Source organism: Branchiostoma floridae, chromosome 9 (genome assembly GCF_000003815.2).
Source record: "Branchiostoma floridae strain S238N-H82 chromosome 9, Bfl_VNyyK, whole genome shotgun sequence".
Lineage (NCBI taxonomy): Eukaryota > Metazoa > Chordata > Leptocardii > Amphioxiformes > Branchiostomatidae > Branchiostoma > Branchiostoma floridae.
This window is the reverse complement of record NC_049987.1, coordinates 23210113-23236304: the sequence shown is the minus strand read 5'-3', so window position 1 is coordinate 23236304 and position 26192 is coordinate 23210113. Positions and strand designations below refer to the sequence as shown.

General features: G+C 44.3%; 4 protein-coding genes across 4 annotated transcripts; 2 read left to right on the top strand and 2 right to left on the bottom strand.

The window, feature by feature from the left end:
• The first annotated feature begins 990 nt into the window (after nt 1-990).
• On the top strand, nt 991-3474 carry LOC118423536 (short-chain collagen C4-like). The gene is made up of 6 exons (XM_035831722.1): nt 991-1115; nt 1248-1353; nt 1721-1893; nt 2011-2056; nt 2651-2722; nt 2882-3474. Exons 1-6 carry the CDS (start codon nt 1068-1070, stop codon nt 3361-3363), a joined length of 927 nt encoding a protein of 308 aa, XP_035687615.1. The 5' UTR covers nt 991-1067; the 3' UTR covers nt 3364-3474.
• Nucleotides 3475-7440: 3966 nt separating this feature from the next.
• LOC118423537 (short-chain collagen C4-like) lies at nt 7441-17491 on the top strand. Its single transcript, XM_035831723.1, has 5 exons — nt 7441-7534; nt 7698-7852; nt 16081-16126; nt 16722-16793; nt 16953-17491. The coding sequence occupies exons 1-5, from the start codon at nt 7441-7443 to the stop codon at nt 17432-17434; spliced, it is 849 nt and encodes a 282-aa protein (XP_035687616.1). The 3' UTR covers nt 17435-17491.
• A 1593-nt stretch (nt 17492-19084) lies between these two features.
• On the bottom strand, nt 19085-22543 carry LOC118422347 (short-chain collagen C4-like). The gene is made up of 6 exons (XM_035829867.1): nt 22388-22543; nt 21958-22042; nt 21395-21543; nt 21222-21267; nt 20368-20439; nt 19085-19660 (listed from the first exon to the last, which is right to left on the bottom strand). Exons 1-6 carry the CDS (start codon nt 22541-22543, stop codon nt 19182-19184), a joined length of 987 nt encoding a protein of 328 aa, XP_035685760.1. The 3' UTR covers nt 19085-19181.
• Nucleotides 22544-24679: 2136 nt separating this feature from the next.
• Nucleotides 24680-26140, bottom strand: LOC118422346 (short-chain collagen C4-like). Its single transcript, XM_035829866.1, has 4 exons — nt 25925-26140; nt 25762-25807; nt 25404-25475; nt 24680-25250 (listed from the first exon to the last, which is right to left on the bottom strand). Exons 1-4 carry the CDS (start codon nt 26138-26140, stop codon nt 24778-24780), a joined length of 807 nt encoding a protein of 268 aa, XP_035685759.1. The 3' UTR covers nt 24680-24777.
• Between the last annotated feature and the right edge of the window lie 52 nt (nt 26141-26192).

The following is a 26192-nucleotide window of genomic DNA, read 5'->3' as shown; positions in this document are numbered from 1 at the left end:
TTGGGGTATGAATCCCAACAAACATTTCAAACAATAACATCTTCTTCTCGTGTCACCACTTCGGCTACACTCTTCCCCTCCAGTACTCCACACCGCACACGCCCTTCCTCTGTGGATAAGAGCTTCCAGATCTTCCACGGTGCATGGTTCAGTCCGGATTGGGAAGACGAGAGGGGACTCATAGTCTGCTCCTGCCTGCAGTCACAAGCAGTCTGTCCTCTGAGGAGCCACTTTTCTAGTCACATGTGTAAAACGGGTACAATGTAAGGCAAACTAGGTACATCTGGGCTGAGACACCAATTTTCCCAGAGGGTCTTGCCTCTTCTGTATCCTTTCTGAGTCGGTGGACACGTGCTCAGGTTGGCAATGCTTTCCCCGCTCCTAGAGGAAGAGATTCTTTGTGTGGTGTCTGCAGATGGTGTGGCCACATGGCCATCATCTGAGACTCTGTACTGCCACTGAGTGATTCAACTCAGTGCAGAAACTATGTCTCGATTTACGTCTCTCTGGTTCAGGTGCTTTCAGATGGAGTACATGATTTCTCAAGCAGTCTGATAAAATTTAGTGGTCACATAAGTACCCAATAACATGCATATTGGAATGTTGTTTAGCTGATTGTTCATCAGAAGTGATACGTCAATATTGAAATATGAGTTTTATTATCAGGTGGTGCAATTTCCTCGCACAAGTGTGGCAACTACAATATAATAAAACACCCGAAACACTTTGCATCAAGATGTGGATAGCACCAGTATTTGACTGAACTTTCGATGCGGGCTGTACAACTGACAGAACGATTGAAAGATGACCCCCAATAAAGGATATTGCATCCGCATGACATTTGCAGGGTTGTTATTTCCCTATTTGTCATTTCCAAACAGAATCGTATATAAAAGACGGCAGTCCACAAGGTAAGGCACAGTTCTTTCCTTCCTCGTTGTTTTATGAAGAAAGAAGTCAGAATGGTTGCTCTTGTTTTTCTTTTTGTCGTTGTTCTTGTCGGAGCCGAGGCTTTTCAGCCGGACCGCGGAGATTTGCAGGTAGATGTTGGTGAACTGCAGCAGATAATGGCAACACAGCAGCAGATGATGGCAAAGTTTGCTGACAAGTTGGAGGTACTTTACATTCTTTAATTTAGTTGAAATGTGTATGGTGTACCTTACTTCAAGTCCTCTATTTATACGTCATGCTAATGTTTTGTCGCAGCCTTCTAATAATTACTGTTACTACTTATATATGTCTTACAGGACATAGAGAAGAATCAAAAGACCATGGCGACCGTACTTAGCGGACTTGCAGGAAAAGATTTTGGCAGCCTGTCGAGAAACAGACGTCAACTTCCAGTCGAAAACGGTAGTGCTTTTTTAAGGCTGATATACCAATAATGGGCCTGCGTATTGCTTAATTTGCTTGGAAAACATTTCCTATCGTGTAAAAATTGCAACTATGATGCATCCTACATAGGGTGTTCGTTCACACAGACCATTGTACAGTACATAGTGCCACACAGGGCATCGCGTTTCCTTGCCATTTCAGAAGAAATGTATATTTTACAATAAGGGATTGTTATCTATTTTACATGATTTAGGCACCTCCTAGAACATGGAACGCGTGCAGCCCCAACCGCAATGCCCTACCCACGAGTGAATCGGGTCTCCTACTGCTATGCTACCAGTTGGGCTATAATGCACTAAACGGTGGCATGACACTTTCATTTCAGGCGACGTGAACGTTACCGAGCAAACTGAAACATCAGCTTGTACCGTGAGTCCCGGGTGCCCGTCCGGCCGAGATGGTCGGGACGGCGCGCCGGGCCGGGACGGGGCTGCGGGAAGAGACGGGCAGCCGGGACCACAGGGGCCGATAGGGGAGAAGGGCGACATCGGGCCGGAGGTAAGGATCATTGTCAACGCTTTTGGTCCTCAATATTTTGGACACACTAACATGTAGCAATACTGCCTTCATAACTAACAGTAACAATGACGAATTCTGTCTATTGCGCCCGTACAGGGACCTCCTGGAGAGAAGGGAGAGACAGGAGCGGACGGGGACGGAGGTTAGAGTCGCTTATATTCATACTGAAGCTGAATGTTCTCGGCGAAAGAAGCGGGCATATTCCTTAGAAGAAAGTCTGTATCTATATCTGTATTTATATAGCCGGTATAATCGTCCTTCAGTGTAACACACCAGCTTCTGTATCTGTATCTATTTAGCCGGTACAACCGGCTTCGGCGTAACACACCAGCTCCGCAGGCACGCGGCGCGGCAGCAGCTGGTTATATTACACCGAACGACCCGTCACACCTAACTTTTGAACATCTATCTGCAAGCGTTCAACTATCCAGAGAAGATGCCCCTTCTGTACTTGGTGATAACAAATTCTACTATTCTACTATAAGTCAGTCAATGGAATCAAGAATGTGTGATGTGATGTGTTACGGGTCCAGTTTTGTTATGGCTATAGTAGTGACATGTACATCTAGGTATTCATATTGTGGTCATATTACCAGGTTTTTTTTACCCAATATAAATAAGTTGTGTTCTAAGTTCTATTTAGTATTCTACATTAACGTTATCAGGTCAAGGTTTTCACTCGTCTGACTGTCTAGTTATTGTTTCACTGCTAAATCATTTTCTTTGTCTTGTCCAGGAGGTTCCGTGTACATCCGCTGGGGAAGGACCACCTGTCCGAATGATACCGACACGTCACTCATTTACGACGGTAATTCGTCATTTTAAAACCATGAACTGGTCACGTTACAAACTTTTGTTGAAGGGAACTGCTTGACGGTACAGGCCCTCAGAAATACTTGAACATCAGATCGCTAGAGAGATTAGAAAATTAGGTGAGAATCGTGACGACAGTATGCTTATTTCTCAGGCATCGCTGGAGGCACAGACTGCAGCCACAGCGGAGGAGGCGCCAACTACGTCTGCCTGCCGAAGGATCCTGAGTGGGGAGTCTTCACGGATGGAAACCAGGGTAGTGCGTACATGTACGGGGCGGAGTATCAAGTCGACCAATTCGGAAACAGCCCATTCCAAGGCGCCTCCGTCTATGAACACGACGTCCCCTGCGCTGTCTGCCACGTGGCGTCTCGCGGCTCCAAGCTGATGATCCCCGCCCGTCTCAGCTGTCCTAGCGGCTGGACCCGGGAGTACAAGGGATACCTCATGACCGAACGCTACACCCATTACCGCTCGGAGTTCGTCTGCATGGACGGGGAGCCCGAGACTAGGCCGGCTGGACACGTGAACCATAATGGCGCGCTGTTCTACCCGGTAGAAGCCAGCTGCGGATCCCTGCCGTGTCCCAACTACGTGCAGGGCCGTGAGCTGACCTGTGTGGTCTGCACCAAGTAACGGCCGAGTCGTCAACGACAAGACGCCATAGCGCTCGAGATGTGTGAAGTAGACATTGAGGCTAAAGTAAAGCCAAGTAGTCTGCCGAATAAAGTGATCATTGAAAGCTTACTTTGTTCGTCTCCGTCTATATTTCAAAATAACTTTAAGTAAGAGTCTCTAGACACATAGCTCAGCTCGACATTAACAATTTCTTTTCTCCAAGAGCTTTGAAAACAAAGTGTCTGCCCTTCCCTAATGCAATTATTGGACAGAGAAAGATGCAAAGCAGCTATGTCTTCATAACTTAGAATTAGGATTAAGCATAGCGCACATACGCGTACACGAAAGAGGGAAATATAAAGTGTAATAGTGAAGGCCCATTAATATTCACTCAAGCTTATTTTAGTCTTAGATACACAAAACCAGCCCGTATTGTACTCACTAAGTTGGATGGGGAGATTGTGACTTTCTCTGATGGTGGCCCCGTTTTTCGACAGACAGCTCCTAAATGCAATTTGACCCAGAACCGCTAGATACGGTCTGTTTATTCAATGATTCGCGTATCTGGATATCTGGATACTTGTATTCCCATAATCCGGATATATAAAGTTTCAAGATCGCTTGTAAAGCTTTGTTTACGAGAATAGATTGCACAAGGTAAAGATATATAATGCTATTTCATCAATTGGTGTAACCATGGTTTTATAACTATTCCTGGTTCCAAACTCAAGACAACAGATGGCGCTAGCAAGTACCACAGTGATACGACCATTAAAACGTTAAAAGAGCTGTCAAAGGTCTTGCGTGGGTTTCCTACTAAAATATTGCACACACTTCAAACTTTGTCACGAAGTCCTTATTAAATGTGAGATGTAAAGTGAATATTCAGCTTGCCTATGCGTACAAAATACAAAATGTATTTTATTGTGGTTATAATGGTCAGATGAAGAAAACTGAAGTGGTACGGCCAAGTTTTACGGTCACCATCGGGCGAGCTAAAGCTATCACACAAGGAACCATGAAGGACGAAGATATATAGGGATGGGTAACAGAACAAATAGGTGGATAATGTGGAATGGGCAGATAGAGGAGTTCATTGATTCGAACCAAAGAAATGGGCGTGTGTATCTTAAGGTCGATGCTTGAAGCTAGAAGATTAGCAAAGTAGGCATTAAGGCTAAGCCAAGTAACAAAGCCGAAATGAATGCTTAATAAAATTGTCAAAATGAGCAAAGTCTTCTTTTTCTCTCAGTTTTTCGCTGATGGTTTCCCAATACAATTTAACAGGTGGAAAGTTTTTAAGTATTTGAAAAGAAATGTAGATAACAGTAAAGGTCAACATACAAACTGACACATGCTTAACGAAAACTTGAAATCCAGTGTCACTTAAACTTTCTTTGGGAACTTTCCTTAAAGTTATTTGATACTTGCCAGAAAATACAAGGTGTTAGTAGATGTGTTAAGATCTTCGACTTTCGACGACACTATAGTATTGAATTCTGCAGTATTTATTATGGTAAGGACCAGAATATGGCACGAAGAGGCACAGCCAATTATTGAATGAGCAAGACCGGACATAGCTATATCTGAATTAAACTTCTTATTCAATAAATTGTCGTTCCGTTTCTTTCTGTCTCTTTTTAATTTATAGGTAAATAGTGAGAAAATGCGCTACGTGACATACATTTGCAAACTGGAGGATACGGCCATAATGGTACATAAAAGTATTGCTATGGTATGAACATCAGGTTAGCTGCTCCCTCTTGCGAGCCGCAGTGGAAGCTCCTCTATCAACTGTGAGTTTGGGGACCGGTTGGAGACTACATATTGAACACCTTTGTTATATGAGATCTATTGGATATTTCATTTCTAAAAGATAACAGCCAAGTAGACTATTTAATGTCAACCAAAAAGCCAAAGTTTAAAATAAACAAAATTATAAGGATATCACCTTATTTTGCTCATAGGTTTTGAAGGTTGATGACAGCTATCCACGTGACGTCATCAGTACATTGGCCGCCATATTGGCGTCCAGATTTGCATTCAGAAGTTGACCCAGTTTAAGCATTTCTTTCTGTTTATCAGAATTCACCACTCAAGTGGAACGGGCGAGGGAACAGGTGGTGATACCTTTACTAACGAACCCCTATTGTAGCCAAAACTACTAGTAATTGCAAGTGTCCGAAATCCAAAGTACAGAAGATCAAAGAAATACATCAAAAGTTAATTGTTGATGAAAAAAAGACTTTGTGTATGTCTGAGCCGCGATCAACTGATGTGACACCAATATGATGATAACTGGATGAGCTCGTTGATGTATTGACATTTATGATTGATGTGAACGAGAAGATTGATAAATAGCATGTTGGTACCTTCACGCTACGATTCACAAGCAATAATCAGGGACTGAAAAAGAAATATTGGAAGAATACATGTAGATACGTCCTTCAGTTAGTGAGCCAATTTAAGTAAATAAAACGCGTTAGATGTGGCTGCGTTAGCAAGATAACGCAATTGTCAAATACATACAGATATATCATCTACTTCACAATCATAACATATTTTGTCCTACACACGATTCTTTGGGCAACGGACGTTCTCTTTGCAGCTGTCACAACGGTTTTATCACACCCACGTGATATGTACGTAACTGGGATGTTTGGATAGTGCCGTGTATAAAAGTCGACAGCAGACGGCACAGCGCACAGGACGAAGTACATTTCTTCACCCTCTCTGGCCCTGTTCACGTGAAACATGGTGGCTCCGGGCTTCTGTTTCCTTGTCGTGGTTCTCGCTGGAGCTCAGGCTGTCCAGCCTGACGACGGAGATTGGAGAGAAGGTTTTCGTCAACTTCAGCAGATGATGATGACTTTTGCAGAAGATATCAATTCGTTAAAGATGAAAGTTGAGGTAAACCTTACCATATGGACTTCTTCAGAACTTTAGAAATTTTTGTCATAATGCTCTTGCTATACATCATGTCTGTTTCTCCTGGCCTTTTAATGACTCTATCTCATTGTTAAATCCGTTTGTTATCCTTAGATGATGGATTCTGCTGAAGAGATCAAGACGCTGAAGGTGGAAATGGAGGTAAATGTTACCATATGGATGTCCACTGAATATTGACATAAGTTATCATATGCTATCGCTAAATATGTTTATCATTGTCGTTTTATCGGTCTCTCTTGTAGTAAAAATGGTGCAATTGCTGTCCTTAAATCTAATCGTCTTTAAATGAATTTTTGATTGTTTTTCTTAGTATACGGTGGACTACTACTATCCAACAGTCAACAATATGTAGAATTTATTATCAATACTATCTGCCAGATGGCAGAATTCCCATGCACATGGTTCCATGTTTCACAGGAAATTAATAGTTGCCATTTTGTGAATTTGTTGTTGACAGACGAATTCAAAGGCATTGAAACAGTTTTGAACGAAGTCATCAGCTGGCAAGTGAAAGATTTTCCATGAATAATTAATCACTTATATTGAATCAAGCTCAAATATACTCGTTCCCAAATTATACAAGTTATCAAGTTGTGTGAGTACAGTGGACCATATTGTTCAAAGTAAGCAGGACACAAAGGAATGAAACAACCGCTTGGTGGTATTGTTTGGTGTTTGGTATATATAATCCAGTTGTTGCAAGTATCAGCCTGGTCATCGTTAATTTCTAAGTCATGGTTTATTAGGCGAGTTTTTTTATGCATGTATGTGTTACTAAAATATCTTGTCGACGACAGTTCATCTAATTATATTGATAGCGTGGTCTGATGGAACACTTTCAGTACCTGAATTGTTGAAAAGAGGCAGGTGCATTATGAAGACCAAAGGGCATCCTATTTAGTTGGAACAATCCCCCAGGGGAGCGAAAACTTGGCTTTTGGGTCGTTAGCGTCAGCTATATCAACTTGGTAAATACAATGGCCGATTCGATAGTCGAGGAATTTTTTTTCTAAATCAGATTCGTAGGGCCTGATGTTACCATCATAAAGATTAAGAGCGGCCCATAGCGATAACTGTAGCAGCATCTCTTGGTTTGCTTGTGACAAACAATGAAGGAGTTGCTTAATTCACTGCATCTTTTAGGACATGCGGAAGACCATGGCCACAGTGGATGTTGGCCTTGCAGGAAATGATGTTGACGACTTATCGAGGAACAAACGCCAGATTTACTGTGAAGATGGTGAAGTTTTATTTTTAAATTCATTCTTTCATATTCCTTAATCTTCATTTGCCAAGTGTTACATGGTCTATATTGTAAAAACTGTATTCTTTCATCCTTAACTAAAAAGGATGTTGGTAATTACTCACATAGTCTATATATATTCTATCATATCCTACTACAGGTTTGACTGAGGAAACTGAAGCGTCAGCCTGTACCCTGGGTCTCCGCGGCCGAGACGGTCGGGACGGCGCGCCGGGCCGGGACGGGGCTGCGGGAAGAGACGGGCAGCCGGGACTACAGGGGCCGATAGGGGAGAAGGGCGACATCGGGCCAGAGGTAAAGCTAAGGGCACAACCCGCCGTACGTTTAAATTGTCCGTACGTTCTTTTGGGAGGCCACGACCGCGACGCATTTCTGAAAACGTTCAGGCTTTACAGGCAGGCTCATCGCCCGTACTGACCCGTACCGGGAGCGAATACGCAGCCCGATGGCACACAAACTTTTGCCTGTACGTAAAGTTCTACGGCGTGTCTGCGTGCTCCAAAATCCGTCGGATTCCCTACGAGTTCGTACGGAGGCGGTACTTACCACTTACGGATCCCAAAAGATTGCGCACGTTTTGGCACGTAGACAGCACGTATTTGCAAGTACGGCGTGTTTTGCCCTTAGCTTAAGGCTCATCGGTAACGATTTTTGTCCTCAATATTGCGGACATACTATCACCAGTACTGCCTTCATAACTAACAGTAACAATGGCGCGAACTGTCTATTGCCCCGTACAGGGACCTCCGGGAGAAAAGGGAGAGAAGGGAGAAGACGGGGATGGAGGTAAGAGTCACAGACGGTGCAAGAGGCACCGTCGTTGCTGCGTCTAGTTATTTTCAGCGAAGTTTTGTTCAGCCAGTAAAATATTACAGTCTAAACTTGGACTGCTTTGTCGTTACACAAGCGTGACAGCTAAATCTTGTCCTTTTTTACCCAGGAGGTTCCGTGTACATCCGCTGGGGAAGGACCTCCTGTCCGAATGACACCGAGACGTCCCTCATTTACGATGGCAAGTAGTCAATCCAGATGTTATTGCAGAAGATTCTTCTTTGCAATTTTTTTGTTCTGTGTTTCTTAGTAATCATACTTTCAGATATAAAACTGAAGACGACTGAATGCTAAAAGTTTTGATATGTTTGTAATGGAAGAAAACGTTGACTTGCAAGCTCTTATTTCCATAGCCATGAATAAAACACACTGATGAATAGATGTAGTCCGACAGGATTGAATTAGGGTGGAACTGTAGTTGGAAATACGTTGTGAGAAAAAGCAATGCCTCCTTATTTATGAATCCTTATTTCCCGATGAGAACCTGACAAAGTGTTTATTTTGCAGGCATCGCTGGAGGAACTTTCTACAGCCACACCGGAGGAGGCGCCAACTACGTCTGCCTACCGAAGGATCCTGAGTGGGGAGTCTTCACGGATGGAAACCAGGGGGCCGCGTACATACAGGGGGCCGAGTATCAAGACGACCAATTTGGAAACAGCCCATTTCAAGGCGCCTCCGTCTATAACCACGACGTCCCCTGCGCTGTCTGCCACGTGGCATCTCGCGGCTCCAAGTTGATGATCCCCGCCCGTCTCAGCTGCCCTAGCGGCTGGACCAGGGAGTACAAGGGGTACCTCATGACCGAACGCTACAACCATAACCGCTCCGAGTTCGTCTGTGTGGACGGGGAGCCCGAGACTAGGCCCGGCGGACAAGGGAACGTGGACGGCGCGCTGTTCTACCCGGTAGAAGCCAGCTGCGGGTCCCTGCCGTGTCCCAACTACGTGCAGGGCCGTGAGCTGACCTGTGTGGTCTGCACTAAGTAAGCCAACGTCATCGACCCAGCTAGTACACTAGCATACAAGGGACTGAGACGAGGGCAGAACCGAGTAATAATAAAAAATAGATGGTGAATAAAAAAACAGAACAGAGCAAAGTGCTTGTCACCTTTTTCATTCCTCAGCTGAAATTCGACATCTGCAAAATGTTTAAATGAATCTTTCCACCAGGGCCTTTTGCTAAGATTGTTTTAATATTGCAGTGATGAAATTCTTGATGCTGGCCTTATGTCTACAGGTGTTTGCATTCCAGTTAGGTAAACGTAGCAAATCCCAAAAGACCATTACTACGTAGATACCAAATTATTGGTGAGAAGAGATAAGTTAGTATAATATTACAATAATCCGAAAATCTTTTGAATTGATTTACAATACAAGGATTAATAAATGCTGATATCAACTGTTTTTAAAACACTCACATCACATGAGGTATCAAACACTACGTACTACATGTATATCCATATAAACTACAGATTATTTGGACTTTTGAAGTTCACTTTTTGACTGGCGCAAAGAGAGAAACCCTTCAGTGAATGTTTTGTGGCACAAACATTTTTCTGACTCTCTAGTCCCCACAACAACATAATATTATCTAAATACCATAGTTCAGAGGTGACGTCCCAGATAACCGTGTTGGTATCCAGTCTTGCCTCAAGGTGTTGCAAGCGACCTGCGAGGTTATCTACAAAAATAGGACTAGGTTTATCTGGTTTAATTGACTTGATCTGATTCGTACCTGCGTACTTTGTCTGTTTCCTCATTGCGATCCTGGCAGTCATAACAGTCGCCGTTTGGACAATTCTGGCTCATCTTGAACCACACCAGGTCTTAGATAGCTTTACTATCACTACTGGGAGAGAATGACGTCTGAAAAACTTCCTTACGGTCACCTCATCATGCCGGAGAGAAGCGCTCGCCGGGAGCGTACGGGTGGCCCGCTCGGCTCGGTCGTCGGTGTTCTCGGCGCCGCCGTGGTGTTCGCTTCCGCCGTGGTGCTGGCCGTGATCGTGCAGAACATCGGCCATGAGATGGGCAACCTCCGGGCTAAGGTGGAGAGGGATCAAGAAGTGGTGGCTAAGCTACAAGAAAGGATGGTCATCCTTACCGGGACGACTGAGAGGGATCAAGCGGAGATAGCTAAACTACAAGAGAGTGTGACCACCCTCAAAACAGCGGCCGACAGGGATCATGACGACATGGCTAAACTCCAAGCTCGGGCCGAAAGAGATCACGACGACATGGCCAAACTCCAAGCCCGGGCCGAGAGAGACCAGGAGGAGGACCTGTCCCTGAGGGAGCGGATTGTCGTGCTGGAAACACAGATCCGAGGCGGGAGTTTCCCACTGAACTACGCCGAACAACAACAAACGTCTTCTGTAAGTAGGCATATTGTCAACAGCAGGAGTAGTTACAACATATGCAGTTACAGCGGTAGATATTTGAGTCTTAAATATGTACTCTACAACAAGCAGAACAACTACAGCTCTTCCAGTCCTTACATAATCGTCCTCTTACGCTGGTACCGTGCATGTGTAATCTAGAATCCAGTTTTGACCAGTAGAATGTGCGTTTTGCTTTTTGCTTTGCACTATTCTACCCCCCCCCCCATCCCAACTAGTACAAAGATAAACATGGCGTACTTATTCATGGCGTATTCATTCCTACCCGACCGGTTCTGTGCAGAGCCCTGAGGGAGAACAGCCTGGGCTTGTCGCTGAGACTGACTCCGGGGCAGAGAACAACAACGTTACGATGGGAGGGCTTCTGCGCAGACGGTCCAAGAGAGCCACGCCCAACTCGGTCCGACTCCCACCTAGACCTGGTACTACCTGAATGGTCTCGGTTGTGTTCATGCGTAATTTGAAGTATCCAGCTGTATAAATAGATGTGTATGCTTTTGTTGAGATTATCTCCGAAGCACTTAGAGATCAGACATATATTCCTCTTTTGATTTTGCAAGGTCCACAGGTTTCCCTAACAGGTTAAGGCTAACGTCCAAACCGGGGCCTGACCGAGCTGTTTGTAAAAACGAAACATAGACATGTATACGTCTTCTGTACTAGTTTTGTGTCTTTTATATCATACTTTTCGTTCCCGAAAGTTGCTCGGCCGGGCCCCGGTTTGGAAATTAAACGTAAGCCTGTAGGTAAGTTGACTTGAATTATGTTAGAATATAAATGATTTTATTTAGTTTGGATTCCTCCTATGCAAGCAGAAGGTCGTATAGAACACAAGCTTTCAGTCTACATTCTAACTTTCAGTCTCCATCCTAACTTTAGCTCTGCTCCGTTACAGGTTGTTGCCCAAACCAAGCGGGACGGGACGGTCGGGACGGACGGGACGGACTGGCGGGAGCCCCCGGACTGAAGGTGCGATGGAAAGACTCTGAGTCTATAACCGATTTGTCTGATGATAGCTTCCTTTGCAGGCTGAATATTGCTTAAATATTGTTCTGAGATTGCTGTCCTGTTCTGTTAACCCATTGATCGACAAGGAAAAGAAAGAACGGCTTTGTTAAACTCCTGTTCAGATAAAGAACGTTTTTTCGGGTTTGTCCTCAATTTAATGTATTTCAATTTTGTTTAGTTTCGTTATGCATTGTCAACAAGACGAAGACGTTTACGATGTGTTTGATTCTACCAGGGCGAGCCAGGAAAGAAAGGAGACACTGGACTACCCGGAGAACCAGGCACAGGTATAGGTGATAGTTAGGTTTTGTTTTTACACACCTATTAAACTTTTGCCTTTTGACTGACGTACTGTTTATCTTTTAATTTGGAGCCGTAATTCAACGAGTCGGTTCAAGATCATTCACCACTAAATATTGCTGTGATGTACAGGGGGCGCTGTTTTCTTTTTATTATTGATCCATTTACTGCCCATGACCATTTCATTGAATTAATGCAACGTTTGCCACAAGGACAAATGCTTTTGTTTCAGTATTTAGTTACGTCATATCTTGATCTTTGCTTGAATTCATTCTCTCTCGAGATCTCAATACCTGTTGTGAAAAGTACATAATGGCAAAACCTATTTGTTTCAGGACCAAAGGAGTCGAAAGGAGAAGCTATATATATATATATATATATATATATATATATATATATATATATAGAGAGAGAGAGAGAGAGAGAGAGAGAGAGAGAGAGAGAGAGAGAGAGAGAGAGATAGATAGATAGATAGATAGATAGATAGATAGATAGATAGATAGATAGATATAGATAGATAGATATAGATAGATAGATATAGATATAGCTACGAAATGCAGACAAATTTATATTTCTAATGCTTTCTAATGGTTCAGGACAAACCTTTGCTTTGCTTGTTCACCATCACGAAGAAGCCAGAAAAGTCGAGTTAGTAGAATATAGTTTTTGTGTAAGATTGACATTGTATGATGACATTGTATATGTACTATGTATCTGTAACCATTCTTTTGTTGCGGCCTGTACTTAACCCAGTGGGTATATATGGACAGTAAAGGTCTTCATTTGAAATTTAGCTGGAGTACAAGGGGCCAAAGGGCAGAAAGGAGCACAGGGGCCATCAGGTGATAACGGAGTAGGTGAGTATTGTAAGATTCGCAATCAAGTTCACAAAACACCCGATCTAGATATGAGTGCATTTTATTCTTCTTCTCTCCTCACATGACTAACTTCCCACTGACTTCCTCCAGGAGTGCCTGTCGCCTCTCTGAATCTCCCAGCCAGGCTCCTGTCTGAAAAGTCGAATTCATTCTGTAGAATATAATTTTTGTGTAAGGCTGACATTGTATATCTAAATATAAATATATATATGTATATATATGTATATGTATATATATATATATTATAAATCTGTAAACCATTCCCTTGTTGAGGCCTGTACTTAAATCTGAGTGTATGTAGAGTAAAGAACTTCGTTCATTCATTATAGTCGGATGTACTTGTATCTGTTTCATATGACATATCGTCTTTCCCTTCCATGCCCAGGGGGTTCCGTGTACATCCGCTGGGGAAGGACCACCTGTCCGGCTGACTCCGAGACGTCACTCATTTACGATGGTAAGTCGTCATTTAGTCGTAGTGACAGCTGCTAGTTATATTTACAAAGCCCAGTACATTCAAAAGGAACTTCAACATGTTAACAAAAGTATCTATGATTCCGAAAAACAAACGCATCCCGATCACCAAGTCACTCATAGTATGCAATGTTGGTGAACATTTGTTGGACTATCTCATTTTATGTGTTATGACACAGAGGTTAAATAATTATACTTCCTCTGGATTATCGATGGATTGAGACTTCAAGAGAGATCTGTTATTACGTCTATTCTAAAGGTATCGCTGGAGGCTCACACTACACCCACAGTGGAGGAGGCGCCAACTTCGTCTGTCTGCCGAATGATCCTGAGTGGGGAGTCTTCACCGAAGGAAACCAGGGTTACGGCGCGTATATGTACGGGACGGAGTATCAACTCAACACTGTTAACAACCCCTTCCAAGGCGCCTCTCTCCATGACCACGACGTCCCCTGCGCTGTCTGCCACGTGGCGTCTCGCGGCTCCAAGCTGATGATCCCCGCCCGTCTCAGCTGCCCTAGCGGCTGGACCCGGGAGTACAAGGGGTACCTCATGACTGCCCACCAGGCTCATAAACGCACTGAGTTCGTCTGCATGGACGGGGAGCCCGAGACCAGGCCCGGCGGACAGGTGAACCTAAACGGAGCGCTGCTGTACCCGATAGAGGCCCACTGCGGGTCCCTGCCGTGTCCCAGCTACGTGCAGGGCCGTGAGCTGACCTGTGTGGTCTGCACCAAGTAACGGCCGCGTCATCAACGACACGAAGCCACAGCTCAAAAATTGCCTAACGTAGACATAGAGGTCAAAGTCAAGTAGTTTGCTGAATAAAATGATAACTGAAAGCTTACTTTGTTTGTCTGTGTCTATGTTTTGATGTCGAAGTGAATGGACACACATCTCAGCCCGAAGTTAACAGTCTCATAATTCAAAGTTACCGTCTTCCTTTCCAGAGCTTTCTATCTCAAACATACTCCCAAGTATCGTAAAAAGATTTCTCTTATGTTGGAATTTCAAAATTGGGGTGTTCTAGGGAAGTGTGAAATTGCAGTAGGCTCGCAAAGAGGTTTCAGTGTCCCTGACCCTTTTGACTTCTGACACAGAAATATCAATTTGGCGGTCACATTCGTGATCAGGAGTAAGAATACAGGAATGTTGTTGACGCAATTGTTCGTCAGAAGTGATAAGTCAATACTGCACTCTAACCTGGGTATTGGTGGTGTAATGTGATTAACCCAAGGCCAGCTATTACACATGTCAACAGCATTGGAAACACTAGAAAACTTGCGACATACTTCAGATGAGGATGTAGGCAGCAGCAAAGGCCGATTTATCTTCCAACGTTTGCCGTACAACTGACAGATTGATTGAAAGATCACAAAATAGAAAATATTGCATCCGCATGACATTTGCACTGGTCTCTGATCTTCTCTGCCTGTATCGATCATGTTTGCACAGAGCCGTATATAAAAGAGGACAGACCACCAGGTAAAGTACATTTCCTTCCTTGCTCACCGGGTAAGGCACACTTCACGCCATTCCTTGCTATTTTGTGAACGGCGAAGTCAGAATGGTTGCTCTTGTCTTTCTTGTCCTCTTCCTTGCTGGAGCTCAGGCTTTTCAGCCTGACCGCGGAGATTTGCAGGCAGATGTTGGCGAACTGCAAAAGATCATGGCAAAGTTTGCCAACAAGTTGGAGGTACGTTAGATTTTTTTTATTTAGTTAAGATGTATTTAGTGTACCATCCTTCCAGTCCTCCATTTATACTAAATGCTGATGCTTCATCGCAACCAACAGATCTTACTTTTACTATTAGTACAAAAATAAGTCATTATTCCTTACAGGACATGGAGAAGAATCAGAAGACCATGGCGACTGTACTTAGCGGCCTTGCAGGAAACAGTGGTGTTGGGGGACTGCCGAGAAACAAACGCCAGCTTCCAGTTGAAAACGGTACAGTTTTGTTTGTTTCTTGTTATTGTACCGGTGGTCTGTAGATCAATAGGGCTGCGTAGTGGTAGTCGACAACATTTCCTATCGTGTAAAATTTGTAACTGTAGTTCAGTCCCTTGTAGCGCCTAGTAGCACATTGAGCCGGCAGCAAGTTTCATTACTGGTTCAGTAGCAGGAATTTATAAGGGGGGTTTGCTAGCCCTTCCCCTTGAGGAGCCTCCTCGAACACGGGACCCCCGTTTTACGTCCTCTACAAAATACGGATGCAGAGATGCCTTACTGACCTAAGATTGAACCACTTACTAACTTTGAGTAATTAGAACCACGAGCTCAACTGTGAGGCCTCTACAATTTGAGCTATGATATACTTGAAATTGACATTACTACAGGTGACGTGGCCGTGACTGAGCAAACTGAAACATCCGCCTGTACCCTGGGTCTCCGCGGCCCACCCGGTCGAGACGGTCGGGACGGTGCGCCGGGCCGGGACGGGGCTGCGGGAAGAGACGGACAGCCGGGACCACAGGGGCCGATAGGGGAGAAGGGCGACATCGGGCTGGAGGTAAGGATCATTGTCAACGCTTTTGGTCCTCAATATTTTGGACACACTACCATGTAGCAATACTGCCTTCATAACTAACAGTAACAATGACGAATTCTGTCTATTGCGCCCGTACAGGGACCTCCGGGAGAGAAGGGAGAGACAGGAGCGGACGGGGACGGAGGTTAGAGTCGCTTATATTCATACTGAAGCTGAATGTTCTCGGCGAAAAAAGCGGGCATATTCCTTAGAAGAAAGTCTGTATCTATATCTGTATTTATATAGCCGGTATAATCGTCCTTCAGTGTAACACACCAGCTTCTGTATCTGTATCTATTTAGCCGGTACAACCGGCTTCGGCGTAACACACCAGCTCCGCAGGCACGCGGCGCGGCAGCAGCTGGTTATATTACACCGAACGACCCGTCACACCTAACTTTTGAACATCTATCTGCAAGCGTTCAACTATCCAGAGAAGATGCCCCTTCTGTACTTGGTGATAACAAATTCTACTATTCTACTATAAGTCAGTCAATGGAATCAAGAATGTGTGATGTGATGTGTTACGGGTCCAGTTTTGTTATGGCTATAGTAGTGACATGTACATCTGGGTATTCATATTGTGGTCATATTACCAGGGTTTTTTTACCCAATATAAATAAGTTGTGTTCTAAGTTCTATTTAGTATTCTACATTAACGTTATCAGGTCAATGTTTTCACTCGTATGACTGTCTAGTTATTGTTTCACTGCTAAATCATTTTCTTTTGTCTTGTCCAGGAGGTTCCGTGTACATCCGCTGGGGAAGGACCACCTGTCCTAATGACACCGACACGTCACTCATTTACGACGGTTAGTCGTCATTTTAAAACCATGAACTGGTCACGTTACAAACTTTTGTTGAAGGGAACTGCTTGACGGTACAGGCCCTCAGAAATACTTGAACATCAGATCGGTAGAGAGATTAGAAAATTAGGAGAGAATCGTGACGACAGTATGCTTATTTCTCAGGCATCGCTGGAGGCACAGACTGCAGCCACAGCGGAGGAGGCGCCAACTACGTCTGCCTGCCGAAGGATCCTGAGTGGGGAGTCTTCACGGATGGAAACCAGGGTAGTGCGTACATGTACGGGGCGGAGTATCAAGTCGACCAATTCGGAAACAGCCCATTCCAAGGCGCCTCCGTCTATGAACACGACGTCCCCTGCGCTGTCTGCCACGTGGCGTCTCGCGGCTCCAAGCTGATGATCCCCGCCCGTCTCAGCTGTCCTAGCGGCTGGACCCGGGAGTACAAGGGTTACCTCATGACCGAACGCTACACCCATTACCGCTCTGAGTTCGTCTGCATGGACGGGGAGCCCGAGACCAGGCCCGGCGGACACGTGAACCACAACGGGGCGCTGTTCTACCCGGTAGAAGCTAGCTGCGGATCCCTGCCGTGTCCCAACTACGTGCAGGGCCGTGAGCTGACCTGTGTGGTCTGCACCAAGTAACGGTCCGAGTCGTCAACGACACGAAACCACAGCTCCAGAGTCGTAGAGTAGACATTGAGGCTAAAGTAAAGCCAAGTAGTTTGCTGAATAAAAAATTAATGGAAAACACGGTGTCTTTTTTTTCTCATGGCAATTCTTGGATTTGACGCAAAGCAACTATGTCTTTGTAACTTAGCATTAGGATTGAGCATAGTGTACGTGTGCAAAAAATTAAGGAATACTTAAATGGAAACCGAAGTAGTGAAGGTCCTGGTCATTAATTTCTACCCCCGAAGATTGCCTCTAAGGTAGAAAAATATATGGTCAAGAATTAAATGCATTATGAAAAGATCAGGATAGAGAAAGAATACACGATAATTGTTATGGAAAGGTCTACTCGGTCCCGTTTAACCTTAATGAAATGGGGAAGATTTTCGAAGCTACATCCAACATGTATTACCTTCTACAGTTGACTTTTGTAGTGCCCGAGACCTGAGCTCTACTACTGACATTTTATATGTCCCTCTCCCGAGTGAATTGAAAAACATATTTAAAACAAACGGTTATTTCTACCTAACTCCAGTATCTGAAATTTCAGGATCTGAAAACAACCACTTGTTGTCAAGAATGGAAAATGGCAAATAGTCTCCAAGTGTCTACTTCGAATTGGTACTAACTTTAAGACTTCTGTCAACTCCAATATGTTTTATGGCAGTTGCACTCGTCAGAACCAGCTGTTGTGTGGTCCTTTTTTCATGAAGATTGGGATAGGGAAACAATACACCATTGCTATGGAAAGGTATACTCTGGAAAGGTCCCGTTTCCAACCTTAATGAAATGGGGAAGATTGTGGAACCTACATCCAACATGTATTACCTTCTACAGTTAACTTTTGTAGTGCCCGAGACCTGAATTCTAGTACTCAATATTTTCTTACGACCCCATCCCTGAGTGAATTCTTAACAACATACTGTATTTAAAATAAAAAGTTATTTATACCTACCTCCACCTACAGCAATTGCAAACAAACACTTGTTCGAAGGGGAAATGGCAACTCGATGTTGAGTGCGATTTGGTATTAACTTCAAGACTTTTGTCAACTGCAATATATTCTAAGGTGGTGGCACTAGCCAACACCAGATGTTGTTTGGCTATCATTCAATAAGCAGCCCACACAGTCAGTACACCACGTGTGACCTTTACAATCTAAATGTGTTGAAAAATGACTACACTTATTTCGTCTACATTTGGTGTTTCTAATGCTATGTATTTTTAAGTCCTAATATTTAATGTCCTGGGGGTCTTGTTTTCTTGTCTATGATGATTCCCTTTCAGCTTATTTTTGCTGCTGATTAGGAGGACCAAAGTCACAAGGATCAAGGATACTCAGCCCTCAGCATTGAGAACCATTATTTGACTGGGGTCTTTCAGGGAAGCCAAACTGGACACGCCCTAAAGGACCACTGAATTATTACGGCAATTTTGCTTTCCTTTAAACATCAGAAGTTTAAAAATAGATTGTAAAAAAATTCTTTTTCAACATTTTTTTCTACGGTCTGAAAAATTAAAAGGCAAGTCTGGCTTTTGAGAATGAGCTGTGTCTATAGATTTATAGATAGCACTTAGGTGTCGAAGCATATAGACATAGAAAGCAGAGTTCTAGTCTTTTAATTTGCATTTTATTCAGCAAACGACTTGGCTTGATTAAGCCTCAATGTCTACTTTACGACCCTGGCGCTGTGGCTTCGTGTCATTGACGACGCGGGCATTACTTGGTACAGACCACACAGGTCAGCTCACGACCCTGCACGTAGTTGGGACACGGCAGGGACCCGCAGCTGGCTTCTACCGGATAGAACAGCGCGCCGTTCTCGTTCACGTGTCCGCCGGGCCTGGTCTCGGGCTCCCCGTCCATGCAGACAAACTCGGAGCGGTGGTAATTGAGATATTCAGTCATGAGGTACCCCTTGTACTCCCGAGTCCAGCCGGTAGGACAGCTGAGACGGGCGGGGATCATCAGCTTGGCGCCGCGAGACGCCACGTGGCAGACAGCGCAGGGGACGTCGTGATCATAGAGGGAGGCGCCTTGGAAAGGGCTGTTTGAGCCGAGTTGGTATTCCGCCCCCTGCATGTACGCGCCGGTACCCTGGCTTCCATCCGTGAAGACTCCCCACTCAGGATCCTTCGGTAGACAGACGTAGTTGGCGCCTCCTCCGCTGTGGCTGTAGTGTGTGCCTCCAGCGATGCCTGCAACAAACCCCAACATCATACTCTCTTATGACCTCTTATTAAACTCTGTGATATTCTAGCAGAAGGTTCTCAATGACAAGTGATTTTAATTTGATCATTGCTTAGTTATTGGGATGCGTGTGCGCTAATGTGGCAAAAGTCTTTGTTCCGGAGATTTTGGGTAATTAGAAACAAATAAAAGATTTCTGTCGGCCCTCATGTGCCCCTTGTGCATTTCCGTTTCCGCTCTACCCAGTCTCTCCCTGTCTGCAGTAGAGTCAGGTTCTAATTTTTTCTCTCGTGGTTTTTAGTCAACCACCGCCACCCCTGCACCTCCTTTTGGTTAAACAAACTATTATGCAGTTAGAAAATGTTTGTGGATTGGTTTGGTTATATATATATATATATATATTGTTGCTATGGAGACATTCAAATCGGAAGAGTGAACTTGAATAAAGCTTTTCCCGTTTTTGCCCAATCCTGCGTCTGCTTATCTTTGCTTGGTAAGAAATTGAACAAAGTCACACACAAAGGGGCCCGAAATCGACTTGGCCTTGGTCTTACAAACCCACATGCCAAATATCATAACAATCCATCCAGAGATTATAAAGTTATGCTGACGACAAGTATCCGGGCGTACACACACAGTAGCTTCATTTTTAATGAAGTAACTCTAGCGAAGTATGTATGTTTTGCGATTGGTCAGTTTTCAGATGACGACTCACCGTCGTAAATGATTGACGTGTCGGTGTCATTCGGACAGGTGGTCCTTCCCCAGCGGATGTACACGGAACCTCCTGGATACAGCAGAGAGACGGTTTATCAATACAGAAATGTATAATTAATACAATAACAAGGTGGGAAAAAGGCATGGCAGTATTGACACCCTAGAATACTTTCCTCGGTTAACTAACTCACTAACTAACTAACTGACTGGAATTAGGACACACGATGTTTTTGAGAGTAGGAATAAATAGCTATTTGTATAAATGTGTGACTTAGATCGTCCGATTACACCGATTAATCCTAGTCAGATCGGGCTTTTTTGGTTAATCCTGAACTAGTCGTTTGTGGCCCGTCCCTTCTGACTCCTGCAACTCTTTAACGACTTATTGTATGACCACCAAATTTTCAGAGAATGATGACTAAATCATTTCACAAGATTTTAAGAAATTTGACGCTATTCTGACCTAATATGGCGTAATTATGACGTCATCGTTTTGATTGTATTGGCTGCCACCATGAAAAAATAATATTCCCACAAAACTACAAAGTTCATGGATGCTGCACAAATGCAAAAGCAATTTCAGTATATTTGGCGGATCTAGCGTAAGCCGTTCTGGGGTTATGAGACATAAAAGCGGGCCTCAAAAGCCCCCCCCCCCCCCCGTGTATCAAAATAAGTTTAAACTCCGTCTGGGACATTGACCTACGGACGCTAACCTCCTCTCCTCTTTCTCCCTGCTCTCCAGGACACTTTCCTTTGGGAGGCAACTTGAAAAGTAGTACAAAGTGCAAAGTGTCCCCTTGTCCTTTTGAGTATCATTTGTGCATCTAAAAGCATTTGATAAACACTGACCTCCGTTCCCGTCCGCTCCTCTCTCTCCTTGCTCGCCAGCAGGCCCCTGTACGTGCACGGCAGACAGGAAAAGTCAGTGTGTTACCCTTCTATAGTAACATATAGAAGACGTTGAAAGGATGATTTATCGTTTAATAAACAAATAAACAATGTAACAAGATAATGATCCTTACCTCCGGCCCAATGTCGCCCCTCGGCTGCCCGTCTCTTCCCGCAGCCCCGTCCCGGCCCGGCGCGCCGTCCCGACCGTCTCGGCCGGACGGGCCGCGGAGACCCAGGGCATAAGCAGACGTTTCAGTTTGCCCAGTCAAGCTCACGTCTCCTATGAAAGCAAATGAGCCATGGAAATGTTTATTTCATCAGTGTCCTGAGACATACAATACTGGCGGTCCTATGACTCTACACTGTCATGTAGTCACAAACGTCATCATTGGTCATGTACATGACGTATAATTGTTTAAGCCAAGGCCAAGGGACCTTAGTATAATAATCTGATGTATGATTTGTAGCCAGCAGTAGGTACCAAAGATGAGTAATGAGGCCGATTTACGTGCTAGAGGCACCTCCTCGAACACGGGTCCCCCGTTTTCGTCCCTTCCGAAAGACCAATGCCATCTCTTACAACATGTCCGAGCCGAGCCAACCCTTTGATCAAACTCAGGCCAAAAGATCGAAGGCTTTGGATCCAGATGGCTAATATACCAGAATCAAAAGAGACAAAAAACGGTTATCGTACCGTTTTCATCGGGAAGCTGGCGCTTGGTACCCGGTGAGTTTCCGGTAAGGCCACCGAGTGCAGTCAGAATGGTCGTCTTCAGGTCCTATTAGAGATACATAAATATATTCGACCAGGTTATCGACTATATTTTCATTCCCATTCTATACATACTATAAAAAAATTATGTTAAAACATAACATAGATGTTTTTGTTACATTCAAAGGTTAACAAGAATTTCCATCGGCAAAACAATACTTTTGCCACGCAATTACGGGAAACGGACAAAATTGAACATTATGATTAGGATTATGGAGCACATATAGATGCAGTACACTACATCCATTGATATACGAAGTGTAATTTTAAATAAGACATGAAAGTGTTTTAGTAAAATTACAAGTCACGTAATTCTGACACAAAATTAATCGCAACATATGATAATATTCACCTCCATTTCCATCTTCAACGTCTTCGTCTCTTCGGCCGACTTCGCCATCATCTTCTGCAGCTCACCAACATCCGCCTGCAGATCTCCGCGGTCCGGCTGGAAAGCCTGAGCTCCGACAAGAACCAGGACAAGAAAGGAGTAGACAGGAGCAACCATTGCGACGCTGTGCTTCAGAAACCAACCGGAAAAGAAATGTTCTTCGTCTTTTCGACCATCCAGTTTTATACACGGATCCGTCCAAAACATACAAACTTCAAAGAGAGCGGTGTAAATGTCATGCAGGAATCATGTTTTTCATTGGAGTGTTTTCACTAAAAGGTTGGGTCAGTCGGAAAGCGAACTTCAGTTGTGTAAATAAGCTGGGGTTTTAAATATGCACATAGTAGGATATTTTGTATGTTGTAAAGTGTTTTCAAAACAAATGCAACTTATCTTGAAGTGTTTTTACCAAACCATTCCGTCAGTCGGAAAGTGGATTTCAGAAGGCCAACTGAATTGAAGTTTTATATGAACGCTGTTGAATACTTCATATGTTGTGAAGTGTTTTCAAAACAAATGCAACCTATCTTGAAGCGTTTTACCAAATCATTCCGTCATTTGAGAAGTGGACTTCAGAGGGCCAAATAAAGTTTTATATACCTTGATGATACCTTGATGATGTCTAGGTGAAGTAGGCTGCGCCTGTGTAGTCACCCTCCTGACGATCGTGGTATCTCTTCTTACTCCAACATAAGTCCAACCTCGTTTTAAACGCCTTAACAGACTCTGCCTCTACGACCTCAGCCGGCAGCGAGTTCCAATTTTGCACCACTCGAACCGCAAACGATTGGCGACGTACCAAGGACTTTGCCAGTGGCACCGTAAGCTTGAAGCGATGCCCTCTAGTCGACTGATGTTGACTCTCGGTGAAGAAACTCTGTACTCTAACCCTCTCCCTTCCCGTGAGGAACTTAAAGACTTGTATCATATCCTCTCTGGCTCGTCTGTAGTGGAGTGATGGTAGCTTCAAACTCTCCAGCCTAACACTATACGGAAAGGACTTGAGTGTAGGGACCAGCCTTGTTGCTCTACGTTGTACCTTTTCCACAGTGTTCTGGTCGACTTTGAAATGCGGCCCCCAGACAGCGTTCGCATACTCTAAATGGGGGCGCACCATCGTTTTGTAGAGGAGGGGCACTGTTACTTCATCCAAGTTACTGAAGGTTCTTTTTATCAAACCTAATATTTGGTTTGCCTTCTGGGCTGAAACTGTGGTGTTAACGTGGAACTTCAACTGCTCGTCGACAGACACCCCGAGGTCTTTTTTATATACACACTGTTGTTTTCAATTAAGGCAGTTGACATTTGCATCTGTTGATCTTCGTCTTAGGAAAGTAATTGGAAAGATCGTCTGAATATTGACTTCTCCATTCTCACTAGTAATTTGGTATTTACTGCCAGCGACACCTGTAGACTTGCTGCGTGGGCCAAACGGGAATCAAAACACTTGTGTTGTGTGGTGCTACTGTACTCGTTATGTGTGATATACTCGTTATCAGTTCTGGGCCTCACCCAGAAATAAGGTGCACAACTGAGAATTATTGAAAATTTGGTGCATATTGATAAAAGACTTTATTCATACTGAGTATCTATACACCGAAATACGCGTTTTGTTTCTTATTTTTGATGAGGCGCAGAACGTACTGATTACTCCTCATACTTGTATATGTATTATGTCCTTAAGATGTAGACCATGCCGTGACAAATCTGAGTATCTGTTATAAAATAACAGCTTCCTACATCCTAACATATCTACTAACACCTTGTCTGTTAACAGCTTCCTACATCCTAACATATCTAGGTCTTTTCTGGCCAACAGCAACATTAAACTTTCGGGAAGGTTCCCAAATAAAGTATCAGTAAGATTTTTACGACTGACGTCAGCTGTTTTCATGACCATGATACTAGTCACCATGGTACTGACCTCTTTATCCATCTACATCAAGAACATCGGAGTTACTGATAACGTAGGCCAAAGGTACAAATGACGTTCTCGCAAACAACGTTAATTAATATATTTTAGTTTATTACACATAAAAGGATCAAATTGATTTTTTTTATTTAGCGTGTAAATTTCTTGTTGACCTCTGAAGAACCGTAAACTATCCCCACCGTACATGATCGATCCTAGAAGAACGAAAAGGCTATGATATCTACATTTCTTTTCACGTCTTTAAGAGCTTTTCAGTTCCCAAATTTCAGGAACTTTGGGAAACTTTAAGCTGATGACTGAAAATAAGGACAAACACTTGCTCAGTTTCACGATTTTATTCAGCATCCATTTTGGCATTTTGGACTATTACTTCGCTTTGCCTTGATTTGCCAACCTTTTTACTGTGTCGACATGGCCGTCACTTGGTGCAGACCACACAGGTCAGCTCACGGCCCTGCACGTAGTTTGGACACGGCAGGGACCCGCAGTTGGCTTGTACCGGGTAGAGCAAAGCTCCGCCCTTATTCTCGTGTCCGCCGGGCCTGGTCTCGGGCTCCCCGTCCATGCAGACGAACTCAGAGCGGTTATGGGTGTGGCGTTCAGTCATGAGGTACCCCTTGTACTCCCTGGTCCAGCCGCTAGGACAGCTGTGACGGGCGGGGATCATCAGCTTGGAGCCGCGCGACGCCACGTGGCAGACAGCGCAGGGGACGTCGTGGCCACTTAGGGAGGTGCCAAATGGGATGTTTGCGCCTACTCGATACTCCGCCCCTTGCATGTAGGCAAAACCCTGGTTTCCATTTGTGAAGACTCCCCACTCAGGATCCTTCGGTAGGCAGACGTAGTTAGCGCCTCCTCCGCTGTGGCTGTTGAGAGTCCCACCAGCGATGCCTTAGAAATAAACACTGTCGTCACGGTTCTTTTCTAATTTCCCAATCTCCCTAGCGGTCTGATATTTAAGTATTGCGAGGGCAAGTACCATCGAGCAGTTCAATTCGACAAAAGTTTGAAACGTGACTAGTTCAATTTTAAATGACGACTTACCGTCGTAAATAAGTGACGTCTCGGTGTCATTCGGACAGGTGGTCCTTCCCCAGCGGATGTACACGGAACCTCCTGGACAAGACAAAATGCAGTGGTTTTGCAGCGACAAATACAGACCTGATAAAGTTTATGTATAATACTAAATAAAGCTAAGAACACGATTTATTCCTGTCAGGCGTGAAGGTAAGACCTGATAACCATATGAATATGAAGAAGTGCCTGTTACTATAGCCATAGCAAAACTTGGCCCGTGATACAACAAATAAAACATTGTACATTCTTGATTCCATTGACCGACTTTTCTCTAGCTCCTTTCGCCGAAAACATTAGCTGCAGAGTGAATATATTTTACTCTAACCTCCGTCCCCGTCCGCTCCTGTATCTCCCTTCTCTCCCGGAGGTCCCTGTACGGGCGTAATAGACAGTATGCGTCAATGTTACTGTTAATTCTGAAGGTTGTTTTGCTACATAATGGTATATTGAGGACATTGAGGACCAAAAGCGTTGGCAATGATCCTTACCTCCGGCCCGATGTCGCCTTTCGGTCCTATCGGCCCCTGTGGTCCCGGCTGCCCGTCTCTTCCCGCAGCCCCGTCCCGGCCCGGCGCGCCGTCCCGACCGTCTCTACCGGGCGGGCCGTGGAGACCCAGGGTACAGGCGGATGTGTCAGTTTGCTCAGTCAAGCCCACGTCTCCTGTGATAGCAAAAGAGTCATGGCAATCTTTATTCTGATACATACGAGTACAAGAGTGCGGTCCTATCACGCTACAGAGAATGTTGTCATGTAAT

Bases quoted from the DNA above. Each gene is read 5' to 3' on its own strand.
- LOC118423537 (XM_035831723.1), top strand. From the start codon at position 7,441: ATGCGGAAGACCATGGCCACAGTGGATGTTGGCCTTGCAGGAAATGAT. The intron at 7,535-7,697 runs GTGAAGTTTTAT...ATCCTACTACAG, and splicing joins CCAGATTTACTGTGAAGATG to GTTTGACTGAGGAAACTGAA. The intron at 7,853-16,080 runs GTAAAGCTAAGG...GCGCCCGTACAG, and splicing joins AGGGCGACATCGGGCCAGAG to GGACCTCCGGGAGAGAAGGG.
- LOC118423536 (XM_035831722.1), top strand. From the start codon at position 1,068: ATGGCAACACAGCAGCAGATGATGGCAAAGTTTGCTGACAAGTTGGAG. The intron at 1,116-1,247 runs GTACTTTACATT...TATGTCTTACAG, and splicing joins AGTTTGCTGACAAGTTGGAG to GACATAGAGAAGAATCAAAA. The intron at 1,354-1,720 runs GTAGTGCTTTTT...CTTTCATTTCAG, and splicing joins TCAACTTCCAGTCGAAAACG to GCGACGTGAACGTTACCGAG.
- LOC118422346 (XM_035829866.1), bottom strand. From the start codon at position 26,140: ATGTATCAGAATAAAGATTGCCATGACTCTTTTGCTATCACAGGAGAC. The intron at 25,808-25,924 runs GTAAGGATCATT...ACGCCCGTACAG, and splicing joins AAGGCGACATCGGGCCGGAG to GGACCTCCGGGAGAGAAGGG. The intron at 25,251-25,403 runs GTAAGTCGTCAT...TTTATTTCTAAG, and splicing joins GACGTCACTTATTTACGACG to GCATCGCTGGTGGGACTCTC.
- LOC118422347 (XM_035829867.1), bottom strand. From the start codon at position 22,543: ATGGTTGCTCCTGTCTACTCCTTTCTTGTCCTGGTTCTTGTCGGAGCT. The intron at 21,268-21,394 runs GTAAGGATCATT...GTGCACGTACAG, and splicing joins GGGGCGACATTGGGCCGGAG to GGGCCTGCTGGCGAGCAAGG. The intron at 19,661-20,367 runs GTGAGTCGTCAT...GGTTTGTTGCAG, and splicing joins CACGTCAATCATTTACGACG to GCATCGCTGGAGGCACACAC.